General features: G+C 39.9%; 1 protein-coding gene across 1 annotated transcript; it reads right to left on the bottom strand.

Moving 5' to 3' along the window:
• Positions 1 to 1,153: 1,153 nt before the first annotated feature.
• LOC106572757 (dnaJ homolog subfamily C member 25) lies at positions 1,154 to 13,469 on the bottom strand. Its single transcript, XM_014147222.3, has 4 exons — positions 13,106 to 13,469; positions 10,287 to 10,439; positions 7,105 to 7,575; positions 1,154 to 5,931 (listed from the first exon to the last, which is right to left on the bottom strand). Exons 1-4 carry the CDS (start codon positions 13,430 to 13,432, stop codon positions 5,809 to 5,811), a joined length of 1,074 nt encoding a protein of 357 aa, XP_014002697.3. The 5' UTR covers positions 13,433 to 13,469; the 3' UTR covers positions 1,154 to 5,808.
• Positions 13,470 to 14,581: the final 1,112 nt, after the last annotated feature.

The following is a 14,581-nucleotide window of genomic DNA, read 5'->3' as shown; positions in this document are numbered from 1 at the left end:
TGCTTTTACAAATCACGTCCAATCAATAGATTTTACCACAGGTGGACTCCAATCAAGTTGTAGAAAACATCTCAAGGATGATTAATGGAAATAGGATGCACCTGAGCTCAATTTAGAGTCTCATAGCAAAGGGTCTGAATACTTATGTAAATAAGTATTTTTCTTTTCTTTTTTATAAATTTGCAAACATTTCTACAAACCTGTTTTCACTGTCATTATGGGATATTGTGTGTAGATTGATTCCAGATTTTATTTTTTCTTCTCCATTTTATAATACGACTGTAACGTAACAAAATGTAGAAAAAGTCAAAGGGTCTGAATACTTTCCGAAGGCGCCGTAATTACCGTAAATCACTGAGATGATAGAAACAGCAAAGGCAAGGTTGACAAATGACCAGAACGTCAACAGTCACAATTTAGCTAAATGTTGCTATTTTTTTACAGCAGCCCTTTAATATCGTAAAATAATAATAATAGCATAGCATTAATAATAAGTAACAGACAACCGTGAACAAAATATTATTATTTAGCTTAAGCTACTAAATTAATAAAAACGTCCATTTCTATGTAGGAAGCATCCAGGCCAGTGTTGGTTGACTGAATTTGAAATGGTATTTCACACCTTCCCTCACAGTGGACCACACAAGCGCTGCCTGAAACTGTTACAAGTAGTTGGTCGTGACATCATCATCATCACCCACACGTTTACAATCACCGTATATGTAATTCATATACCCGAAAATCGAACTATGCAAAAGGTTTCAGCCCGTCTTTCCTTCAGCAACGGGTCGTTGACTGCTCCATTGACGGTGAATGACTTCCGCTGGAACGGAAAACGGTTTGATGCGTCTGGATGCATCACGTGTCCCAGCAGTCAAGCAATACATTCCATTTATAACATGTTTTTTTATTTAGTTTGTTTTCTAATGGCATGTACCCTGACATTTAAAATATACTATTATTTTAATAGGTTTAGAAATAAAATGTTCCCCTCCCCAGTATTTTTCACCCAAACAGGAGTTCCATCTAGTGACAAATAGTTGAACTGCACTAAATTCTTGTTGATGTTGCAAATTATTCTAATATATTACAGAATATATACTATAGATATGATTTAGCATTGAATTGTAAATGATGTGCAGCAACCACAGTCTGATGTGGCAGATTTGATTTAATCATGTTATGGCTACATGATAAACAATAAAACATAGGCTTTGTCCCAAATACACCCCCTAATTCCCGATATAGTACACTACTTAACTTTTGAACAAAGTCTTATGTGCCCTGGTCAAAAGTACTGCAGGTCTATATGGAACAGGGCTCATCTGGGACACAGACTAACTAGACTGACAGTGATTTTAAGTACAAATAAACCCAAAATGCAGTACCATGATAATACCAACAAGATGCTCTTTGAATCTCTGGTTTCATTTCTTTTAAAAAAAATCATGTTTGTGTTTTCAATCCAACAGATCAACACGTACCCAACTACGCCGTAATATACCATATTATTACAGTATAGGTCAAATGAAGCTTGATTTGTTGGCTGTTAACATGCAACATGCAACGAAGTAAATATTCAAAGTAAAGGATAAGGCCCGAACTAATATCACAAACCCAGGACTCATTTCTTCTGGGTTCTGAATACTTTGTACAACCTTTCAGTTGTGATTCAAAATAGCCTTCCCAGGTAAGACAATTCACAGGAAGGCCAAGTCCATTCTAACCCATAACAGACAGGTTTCCCCATACACAGATGAAGACTCTTCCTGGATTAAAAAGCACTTTCAGTAGAGATTCCAGAAGTAGGTTTAACCTGTGTCTGACGGAATAACAGTCAGGACCAGAGAGAGACGATGAGCATCGTTAATAACAGACTATACAAGCCTGCCTAACCCTTGGTGTGTCTGTCCTTAGTGGCACACTATATAGTGCACTAGTTTTGACCAGAAGTGATGCACACTATATAGTGCACTAGTTTTAAACCAGAAGTGGCACACTATATAGTGCACTAGTCTTAAACCAGAAGTGGCACACTATATAGTGCACTAGTTTTAAACCAGAAGTGGCACACTATATAGTGCACTAGTTTTAAACCAGAAGTGGCACACTATATAGTGCACTAGTTTTAAACCAGAAGTGGCACACTATATAGTGCACTAGTTTTAAACCAGAAGTGGCACACTATATAGTGCACTAGTTTTAAACCAGAAGTGGCACACTATATAGTGCACTAGTTTTAAACCAGAAGTGGCACACTATATAGTGCACTAGTTTTAAACCAGAAGTGGCACACTATATAGTGCACTAGTTTTAAACCAGAAGTGGCACACTATATAGTGCACTAGTTTTAAACCAGAAGTGGCACACTATATAGTGCACTAGTTTTAAACCAGAAGTGGCACACTATATAGTGCACTAGTTTTGACCAGAAGCGATGCACACTATATAGTGCACTAGTTTTGACCAGAAGCGATGCACACTATATAGTGCACTAGTTTTGACCAGAAGCGATGCATACTATATAGTGCACTAGTTTTGACCAGAAGCGATGCACACTATATAGTGCACTAGTTTTGACCAGAAGTGGCACACTATATAGTGCACTAGTTTTGACCAGAAGTGATGCACACTATATAGTGCACTAGTTTTGACCAGAAGTGATGCACACTATATAGTGCACTAGTTTTGACCAGAAGTGATGCACACTATATAGTGCACTAGTTTTGACCAGAAGTGATGCACACTATATAGTGCACTAGTTTTGACCAGAAGTGATGCACACTATATAGTGCACTAGTTTTGACCAGAAGTGATGCACTATACAGGCTTCCTAATAAGAACCGTTCCTCCAGGCAGGTTTTAAATACATCTTCTGACTCTTTCATACCGCGAGCTTTTCCCTGAAGAGCAGAAAGGTGAAAGGTCATATTATGAAAGGCGTCACATACAGCAGCAGAGGTTGGGGCTAGAAGGGTCTATCTACATATCCTATATAGTACTTTAAATACTATGTTCTATATATATATATATATATATATATATATATATATATATATATATATATATACATATATACACACACACACTATATAGTACTCTAAATACTATGGTCTCATATATATACTATATAATACTCTAAATACTATGTTCTATATATATATATATACACACTATATAGTACTCTAAATACTATGTTCTCTACATATACTATATAATACTCTAAATACTATCTATATATATCTCTTTCTATCTATCTATATATTATATATATATATTATATATACACACACTATACAGTACTCTAAATACAATGTTCTCTACATATACTATATAATACTCTAAATACTATCTATATATATATATATATATATATATCTCTATCTATCTATATATTATATATACACACACTATACAGTACTCTAAATACAATGTTCTCTACATATACTATATAATACTCTAAATACTATCTATATATATATATATATATATATATATATATATATATATATATATATCTCTATCTATATATATATATATTATATATACACACACTATATACTACTCTAAATACTATGTTCTCTACATATACTACACAGTACTCTAAATAATATGTTCTCTACATATACTACTTGTATTTAGAGTACTATGTTCTCTACATATACTTCATAGTACTCTAAATACAATGTTCTCTACATACACTACGTATATAGTACTCTAAATTCCACAATTCATGTTAATTTCCAAAGAATACAAGATTTTAAATAAAGAAATTAGCCGACACCGTTCCAACCAATGAGGGTTCAGAACTTTAACGCCAATTATCTCAGAATGATCTTTTTGCAGATAGACCCTTCTAGTCCTCAGCTCTCGATATGCTGTATAAGGCTTCAATACATCTTATTAGTTACACAGTAGTACCTTTCACCGGCTTTAAACATCCCCAATATAATATCTATGAAAATAACTCTCCATACAAACAGGCATTATTGTCAATAGTCTGTACACACATCAGTAGATGTAGTCACAAACACTCAGGTACGCAAACACAGTGGATCTGTTTTCAACTTTGTTACGTTACAGCCTTACTCTAAAATGTATTGAATTAATATTTCCTCTTCAATCTACAAGGTTTTTAGACACTTTTTGCAAATGTATTAAAAATAAAAAAACATAAATACCTTATTGACATCAGTATTCAGACCCTTTGCTATGAGGCTCTAAATTGAGCTCAGGTGCATCCTGTTTCCATTGATCATCCTTGAGATGTTTCTACAACTTGATTGGAGTCCACTTGTGGTAAATTCAACTGATTGGACATGATTCGGAAAGGCACACACCTGTTTATATAAGGTCCCACAGTTGACAGTGCATGTCAGAGCAAAAACCAAGACATGATGTCGAAGGAATTGTCCGTAGAGCTCAGAGACCGGATTGTGTCGAGGCACAGATCTGGGGAAGGGTACCAAAACATTTCTGCAGCATTGAAGGTCCCCAAGAACACAGTGACCTCATTCTTAACATTGAAAAAAGTTTGGAACCACCAAGACTCTTCCTAGAGCTGGCCGCCCGGACAAACTGAGCAATCTGGGGAGAAGGGCCTTGGTCAGGGAGGTGACCAAGAACCCGATGGTCACTCTGACAGAGCTCCAGAGTTCCTATGTGGAGATGGGAGAACCTTCCAGAAGGACAACCATCTCTGCAGCAATCCACCAATCAGGCCTTTATGGTAGAGTGGCCAGACGGAAGCCACTCCTCAGTAAAAGGCACATGACAGCCCGCTTGGAGTTTGCCAAAAGGCACCTAAAGGACTCTCAGACCATGAGAAACAAGGCTCTCTGGTCTGATGAAACCAAGACTGAGCTTTTTGGCCTGAATGCCAAGCATCACGTCTGGAGGAAACCTGGCACCATCCCTACGATGAAGCATGGTGGTGGCAGCGTCATGCTGTGGGGATGTTTTTCAGCGGCAGGGACTGGGAGACTAGTCAGGATCGAGGGAAAGATGATCGGAGCAAAGTACAGAGAGATCCTTGATGGAAACCTGCTCCAGAGCGTTCAGGACCTCAGACTGGGGCGAAGGTTCACCTTCCAACTGGACAACGACCCTAAGCACACAGCCAAGACAACGCAGGAGTGGCTTCGGGACAATTCTCTGAATGTCACTAAGTGGCCCAGTCAGAGCCCGGACTTGAACCCGATCGAACATCTCTGGAGAGACCTGAAAATAGCTGTACAGCGACACTCCCCATCCAACCTGACAGAGCTTGAGAGGATCTGCAGTGAAGAATGGGAGAAACTCCCCAAATACAGGTGTGCCAAGCTTGTAGCGTCACACCCAAGAAGACTCGAGGCTGTAATCGCTGCCAAAGGTGCTTCAACAAAGTACAGAGTAAAGGGTCTGAATACTTATGTAAATGTTTTTGTTTATTTTTAATAGATTTGCAAAAGAAAATCTAAAAACCCGTTTTTGCTTTGTCAATATGGGGTGTTGTGTGTAGATTGATTAAATCATTTTTTCCATCCATTTTAGAATAAGGCTGTAACGTAACAAAATGTGGAAAAAGTCAAGGGGTCTGAATACTTTCCGAATGCACTGTATCTGTATAACACAGTGTGTATCTGTATAACACAGTGTGTATCTGTATAACACAGTGTGTATCTGTATAACACAGTGTGTATCTGTATAACACAGTGTGTATCTGTATAACACAGTGTGTATCTGTATAACACAGTGTGTATCTGTATAACACAGTGTGTATCTGTATATATTGCCACAAGTCAGGTGTGATTATTGATCGGCATGTTGTCAATCGTCAATAAAAGTGAGCCGTCCAGGTCCTTCATTCTTCATCCACCGTCGGTACCTCTTCCACCTGGGATCCAGGGCCATCTTCGTCTTCATCTCTTCCTCCTGTTCTTCCTTGTACACCTGTACAACAACATAACGCAATATAAATATACAAACAAATAAAAATAAAAAAATGGAGATACTCTATTGAGCTTCCTTTTGTACCAGTACTAGGCTTAATCTCTGTCCAGGAAACCAGCCCTTGGGCTTTTACATCTCATTGTCCATAATATGAAAGTGGAATACTTTGCACCAGATCGAATGTGTTCACATATATATAGAATGTGTTCACATATATAGAATGTGTTCACATATATATAGAATGTGTTCACATATATATAGAATGTGTTCACATATATATAGAATGTGTTCACATATATATAGAATGTGTTCACATATATATAGAATGTGTTCACATATATATAGAATGTGTTCACATATATATAGAATGTGTTCACATATATATAGAATGTGTTCACATATATATAGAATGTGTTCACATATATATAGAATGTGTTCACATATATAGAATGTGTTCACATATAGAATGTGTTCACATATATAGAATGTGTTCACATATAGAATGTGTTCACATATATATAGAATGTGTTCACATATATAGAATGTGTTCACATATAGAATGTGTTCACATATATAGAATGTGTTCACATATAGAATGTGTTCACATATAGAATGTGTTCACATATAGAATGTGTTCACATATAGAATGTGTTCTGTTGTAATAACATTGTAATATCTGGTGCAAAGCAAAGTGTTCCACTGTTTGTGTGTGTAGTCTACTACTACTACTAGTACTACTACTAGTATTACTGCTGCTACTGCTACTACTGATGCTACTGCTACTACTGATGCTACAGCTGCTAATACTGGTAGTACTAATACTGGTAGTACTACTACTACTACTGGTACTACTACTGCTGCTTGTGCCAATTCTACTGCTGCTGCTTGTGCTACTGCTACAGCTGCTAATACTGGTAGTACTACTACGGGTAGTACTACTACTACTACCGCTAGTGCTACTACTACTGTTACTACTACTGCTACTACTACTACTACTACTGCTACTGCTGCTTGTGTTACTACTACTACTACTACTACCGCTAGTGCTACTACTTGTGTTACTACTACTGTTACTACTACTGCTACTACTGCTTGTGTTACTACTACTACTACTACTACTGCTACTACTACTACTGCTGCTACTACTACTGCTACTACAACATTAATACAGACCTCATAGTTGTATTTGATCCAGAGTTGCCTCTCCAGTAAGGTGTCTCTCTGCTCCTCCTCCAGACTGTCAAACTGAGACTGAGACATCTTCATGTTCTTCCTGATGATGTACAGCTTCTCGTCGTCGCCATACTCCTCTCTGCAGATGGTGAACCGGTAGGTCCACTTACAGTACCAGACCACATAGGCACACAGGAAGTAAGGGAACAGGACAATCTTACAGAGTAGTATGTCCAAGATTTTAGGCTTCTGGTAACCTCCCTTAATGTCAATCTTGTTCTTGATGATGTCACGGATGATCTCTTCTTCCTGTTCCCGGATCTCCTCTTTGGACCGTCGGTTCTTGCCCTTCTCTTTTGTCTTGTTCAGGAGACCCAGCTGCTTGGCTATCTCTGTGGCCTGGATACGGTACCGGGGGACCGTTGATAGGTAGGCGATGGCTTCAGCGTAGCTGGCCCACCAACTGTAGTACTGAAGGAGGAAAATTAAGTCACAATTACATTTTACATTTTTAGTCATTTAGCAGACGCTCTTATCCAGAGCGACTTACAGTAGTGAATGCATACATTTTTTTTTTTTGTACTGGCCCCCCCGTGGGAATCGAACCCACAACCCTGGCGTTGCACACAACATGCTCTACCAACTGAGCTACAGGGAAGGCTAGTGGTGTAAAGTAATGAAGTAAAAATACTTTAAAGAACTACTTACTGTAAGTAGTTTCTGGGGGTATCTGTACTTTACTATTTATATATATATTTTTACAACCTTTACTTCACTACATTCCTAAAAAATAATTATGTACTTTTGGTCAATAATTATGACATCCCTGGTCGATCCTACTGCCTCTGATCTGGAGGACTCACTAAACAGAGAACATCCCTGGTCGATCCTACTGCCTCTGATCTGGAGGACTCACTAAACAGAGAACATCCCTGGTCATCACTACAGCCTCTGATCTGGAGGACTCACTAAACAGAGAACATCCCTGGTCATCCCTACTGCCTCTGACCTGGAGGACTCACTAAACAGAGAACATCCCTGGTCATCCCTACTGCCTCTGATCTGGAGGACTCACTAAACAGAGAACATCCCTGGTCATCCCTACTGCCTCTGATCTGGAGGACTCACTAAACAGAGAACATCCCTGGTCATCCCTACTGCCTCTGACCTGGAGGACTCACTAAACAGAGAACATCCCTGGTCATCCCTACTGCCTCTGACCTGGAGGACTCACTAAACACACATGATTCATTTGTAAATGATGTCTGAGTGTTGGAGTGTACCCCTGGCTATCTGTAATGTCTGAGTGTTGCAGTGTTCCCCTGGCTATCTGTAATGATGTCTGAGTGATGGAGTGTTCCCCTGGCTATCTGTAAATGATGTCTGAGTGTTGGAGTGTTCCGACGGCTATCTGTAAATGATGTCTGAGTGTTGGAGTGTTCCCCTGGCTATCTGTAATGATGTCTGAGTGTTGGAGTGTTCCCCTGGCTATCTGTAATGATGTCTGAGTGTTGGAGTGTTCCCCTGGCTATCTGTAATGATGTCTGAGTGTTGGAGTGTTCCCCTGGCTATCTGTAATGATGTCTGAGTGTTGGAGTGTACCCCTGGCTATCTGTAAATGATGTCTGAGTGTTGGAGTGTACCCCTGGCTATCTGTAATGTCTGAGTGTTGGAGTGTGTCCCTGGCTATCTGTAATGATGTCTGAGTGTTGGAGTGTTCCCCTGGCTATCTGTAAATGATGTCTGAGTGTTGGAGTGTTCCCCTGGCTATCTGTAAATGATGTCTGAGTGTTGGAGTGTTCCCCTGGCTATCTGTAAATGATGTCTGAGTGTTGGAGTGTTCCCCTGGCTATCTGTAATGATGTCTGAGTGTTGTAGTGTGTCCCTGGCTATCTGTAATGATGTCTGAGTGTTGGAGTGTGTCCCTGGCTATCTGTAATGATGTCTGAGTGTTGGAGTGTACCCCTGGCTATCTGTAAATGATGTCTGAGTGTTGGAGTGTGCCCCTGGCTATCTGTAATGATGTCTGAGTGTTGGAGTGTTCCCCTGGCTATCTGTAAATGATGTCTGAGTGTTGGAGTGTACCCCTGGCTATCTGTAATGATGTCTGAGTGTTGGAGTGTTCCCCTGGCTATCTGTAAATGATGTCTGAGTGTTGGAGTGTACCCCTGGCTATCTGTAAATGATGTCTGAGTGTTGGAGTGTTCCCCTGGCTATCTGTAAATGATGTCTGAGTGTTGGAGTGTACCCCTGGCTATCTGTAAATGATGTCTGAGTGTTGGAGTGTTCCCCTGGCTATCTGTAAATGATGTCTGAGTGTTGGAGTGTACCCCTGGCTATCTGTAAATGATGTCTGAGTGTTGGAGTGTACCCCTGGCTATCTGTAATGATGTCTGAGTGTTGGAGTGTTCCCCTGGCTATCTGTAATGATGTCTGAGTGTTGGAGTGTTCCCCTGGCTATCTGTAATGATGTCTGAGTGTTGGAGTGTTCCCCTGGCTATCTGTAATGATGTCTGAGTGTTGGAGTGTTCCCCTGGCTATCTGTAAATGATGTCTGAGTGTTGGAGTGTTCCCCTGGCTATCTGTAATGATGTCTGAGTGTTGGAGTGTTCCCCTGGCTATCTGTAAATAAATTAAAACAATAAAATGGTGCCGTTTGGTTTGCTTAAAATAAGGAATTGGAAATTATTTATACTTTTGATACTTAAGGATATTTTAACAATTACATTTACCTTTGATACTTAAGTAGATTTAAAACAAAATACTTTTAGAATTTTAATCAAGTAGTATTTTATTGGGTGACTTGAGTCATTTTCTATTCAGGTATCTTTACTTTTACTCAAGTATGCCAGTTGGGTACTTTTTTTCCACCACTGCAGTCAGCATAGTTATTCTGTAGGTCATAGAGTGCATCCCAGGAGCTGGGGAGGAAATGGGTTCCTATGGGTCTATCAGAACCTTTCTGATTATTCACACACACTGCTATGTACCAAACGGTGCCATTCGTAACCTTGCATTACCCAAACGGTGCCATTCGTAACCTTGCATTACCAAACGGTGCCATTCTACTGCCGTTTCTCATGATTGGCATTAAGAAACACACAGTGCGCCCCAAATGCCACCCTATTCCCTTTATAGTGCACTATATGAGTGTGTGTGTGTGAGCATAGATATGATCCTACCTGGAAAATGGATATAGCAACCACAGTGACCAGAATGACAATCCGTACGTCCACTTTAGGTGCCAGTCGTCTCCTGTAGTAGGTGTAGTAGTGGCTGTAGTACTCTTCAGGGTTGTCCAGCATGTAGTCATAATCTCTACGGGAGTCCTCATCCTGATACACAGGAGGAAATGACCCTTATAAAACTGTTATGACTACTAGCTATACGCCTAGTACTAAGACACAAGTTACAAGAAGATATCTCCTTATCAGAATGATTGAGAGCTGTATGTACAGTACCAGTCAAAAGTTTGGACACATCTACTCATTCCAGGGTTTTTCTTTATTTGTACTATTTTCTACATTGTAGAATAATAGTGAAGACATCAAAACTATGAAATAACACATATGGAATCATGTAGTAACCAAAAAAGTGTTAAACAAATCAAAATATGTTCTATTCTAGATTCTTCAAAGTAGCCACCCTTTGACTTGATGACAGCTTTGTACACTCTTGGCATTCTCTCAACCAGCTTCATGAGGAATGCTTTTCCAACAGTCTTGAAGGAGTTCCCGCATATGCTGAGCACTTGTTTGCTGCTTTTTCTTCACTCTGCGGTCCAACTCATCCCAAACCATCTCAATTGGGTTGAGGTCTGGTGATTGTGGAGGCCAGGTCATCTGATGCAGCACTCCATGACCCTCTTCCTTGGTAAAATATCCCTTACACAGCCTGGAGGTGTGTTGGGTCATTGTCCTGTTGAAAAACAAAATGATAGTGGGACTAAGTGCAGCCCAGATGGGAATGCTGTGATAGACATTCTGGTTAAGTGTACCTTGAATTCTAAATAAATCACTGGCAGTATCACCAGCAAAGCACCATCACACCTCCTCCTCCATGCTTCACGGTAGGAACCACACATGCAGAGATCATCCGTTCACCTATTCTGTGTCTCACAAAGACACGGCGGTTGGAACCAGAAATCTCAAATTTGGACTCATCAGACCAAAGGACAGATTTCCACCGGTCTAATGTCCATTGCTCGTGTTTCTTGGCCCAAGCAAGTCTCTTCTTCCTATTGGTGTCCTTTAGTAGTGGTTTCTTTGCAGCAATTCGACCATGAAGGCCTGATTCACACAGTCTCCTCTGAACAGTTGATGTTGAGATGTGTCTGTTACTTGAACTCTATGAAGCATTTATTTGGGCTGAAATTTCTGAGGCTTGTAACTCTAATGAACTTATCCTCTGCAGCAGAGGGAACTCTGGGTCTTCCTGTCCTGTGATGGTCCTCATGAGAGCCAGTTTTATAATAGCGCTTGATGGTTTTTGTGACTGCACTTGAAGAAATGTTCAAAGTTCTTGAAATGTTCCTTATTGACTGACCTTCATGTCTTAAAGTAATGATGAACTGTCATTTCTCTATGCTTATTTGAACTGTTCTTGCCATAATATGGACTTGGTCTTTTACCAAATAGGGCTATCTCCTGTATACCACCCCTACCTTGACACAACACAACTGATTGGCTCAAACACATTAAGGAAAGAAATTCCACAAATTAACTTTTAACAAGGCACACCTGTTAATTGAAATGCATTCCAGGTGACTACCTCATGAAGCTGGTTGAGAGAATACCAAGAGTGTGAAAAGCTGTCAAGGCAAAGGGTGGCTACTTTGAAAAATATATTTTGATTTGTTTACGACATGATTCCATATGTGCCTTTTCACAGTTTTGATGTCTTCACTATTATTCTACAATGTAGAAAATAGTAAAAAAAATAATAAACAAAACCATTGAATGTTCTAGAAGTTGACCGGTACTGTATGTATCAAGCCTATCAGAGTTGGAGTGCAGTTTTGCCTTTAAGATAACATGCACATTTCTCTCTGAGAACTCAAGTAAAACATAGTGTTGCATGCCACTGTGAAAAGGCTATTCGTATTTCCCTCTCATAACGCCTCTGTGTGATCGACAGCGTCATATTACATTCATTTCCAATGAAAACGCTGCGTTTTGCGTTGCAGTGCGTTACTCTACGTTGGATTTAACCCAACGTATGCGTCAAACTGTATGCGTAGACGGCTTGACTGAAATGTTAGCAGAAGGTAAATGAACATTTGTCACACACATATCCACAATAACACCGTAGTGGTTATGGAGGACAAGGACACACAAAAACCGTTACTGGTTTTTTAAAGGTTGAGGATCACACTTTTCTGGACTCAAAATAGACTCATAGGAAGTTTAAAAATACCTAGCACTTCTTTCTGAAAGGACCCTTTCCCCTCCACACTTCAGTGGATCCTGTGTTATTAGATAGTGATGGTCTGATTCATGGATTACCATGTCAACCTCCAGTCAACCCCCAGTCAACCCCCAGTCAACCCCCAGTCAACCCCCAGTCAACCTCCAGTCAACCTCTAGTCAACCTCTAGTCAACCCCCAGTCAACCCCCAGTCAACCTCCAGTCAACCTCCAGTCAACCTCCAGTCAACCTCCAGTTACATACTTGTGATCTGATTCTCCCAACATGTTGTCTGACATTTGACCGGGCTGCATCACAACGTTAACCTGACTTTAACCCTGTTCAGGTCTCTTCAGAAACACTGACCCTGTTTTTACACTATGAGACCAAACGGTCAGAATGACTGAAGGTCTTTTTAACGGGACTTCAGAAAAGTGCCACATTGACATACAACATCAAGTTGACGTCAGCAAGCGCCGACGGACCGTAAAGCTATTGAATAATATATCATATAAATGATATACCGGCAGCGTTTTACTTTAGAAAGGTTATTGGAAACGAAACAAAATAATAATGTGTTGTTTGTCCACTTTACCTTCAGAGTTTCATATGCAGTAGCAACGAGCAGAAATTTCTGATGTGCACTTTCTCTTGTCTCGCCTGCAAGACTTGAGAATCTGTCCGGGTGATACTTTCTGGCGAGCTGTCTGTAAGACCGGGCGATGTCCGCCTTCACCGCGTCCCTCGGTACACCGAGGACATCGTAACAGATCTCGGTGCCGCAGTACAGTCCGTCGATAAGCGCCGTGGCAGACGGTAGGAACAGCACCACGGTGAATATAACGGCTGTCCACTGAGCAGACCGTCGACCACACTCACTGACTGCAGCCATTTCAACACTTAATGAGTCGCTGGATTTCATCCGCGTCTCGTCAGCAACATTCACATGAAAAATAAACCACTTCCGGGTTACGGATTTCGGAAATTGTTCCGCAAAAAAACAAAAAAAACAAAAGTTGCACACGTAATGGTAGAAAAGTGTCAATAACCTGTATTTATTAATGATAGATGACAAAATAATTGTCTAAACATGAATAATGAGTCATATGTGTTAATATTTAAGTTGCATTTGCGTTACATTTGGGTTTTAAAACAAACAAACATGTTCCGATGCAAATCACTGTATATGGAATAGAGCAAGAACTACTGTAGTTGCTGTTAAAAGTATTGTAGGGAAAACTCAGTAGGGGTCTGTAGACTGTATATACGGTCATGGGAATCAGAATAATATGGAGGGTTGTTGACCTTTTAGGCTGGTCAAACAGCTTAAAATGGGGGTGCCTGGATCATATACTGTAATGGAAAAACGTGCCGATGGAAAGTACCCAGTAGGGGTCTGTAGAATGTGTATATATATATATATATATGGTGTTATTTCCTGGGGGACTGAAGTCTTTATGCCCAGCAACACTTTCTACTCTACCCACTCCATTGGTCCCAATGCAATACAATACAGGCCAATTCTAGTACATTACATATTGGCTTATAGGAAGAAAACTATTCTTTGTGCCAAAGTAAAAGTGGGAGGGGGGGGGGGGGGGGGGGTACTCAGTAGGGTCTGTAGAATATATATATATATATATATATGGTGTTTTTCCATGGAGTACTTTGGTCTAAATATCCAGCAACACTTTTTACTCCACCCACTCCATTGGTCCCAATGCAATATGCCTACACATTTCATATAGGCTTATATAGAAAGAATGAATTCTATGTGTAGAGGTTTAAAATGTGGTTGGGAGTAGTCAGTATAGTCTGTAGAAACCACCTTCAAATGACCCGATACTATCCATGGTCCTGAAGTCTATATACATTCAACTATCCATGGTCCTGAAGTCTATATACATTAAACTATCCATGGTCCTGAAGTCTATATACATTCAACTATCCATGGTCCTGAAGTCTATATACATTAAACTATCCATGGTCCTGAAGTCTATATACATTCAACTATCCATGGTCCTGAAGTCTATACCTCTATATACATTATACTATCAGAACTCAAAAAACA

This window comes from Salmo salar, chromosome 01 (genome assembly GCF_965601325.2).
Source record: "Salmo salar chromosome 01, fSalSal1, whole genome shotgun sequence".
NCBI classification, from domain to species: domain Eukaryota; kingdom Metazoa; phylum Chordata; class Actinopteri; order Salmoniformes; family Salmonidae; genus Salmo; species Salmo salar.
This window is presented reverse-complemented; position numbering and strand designations above follow the sequence as displayed.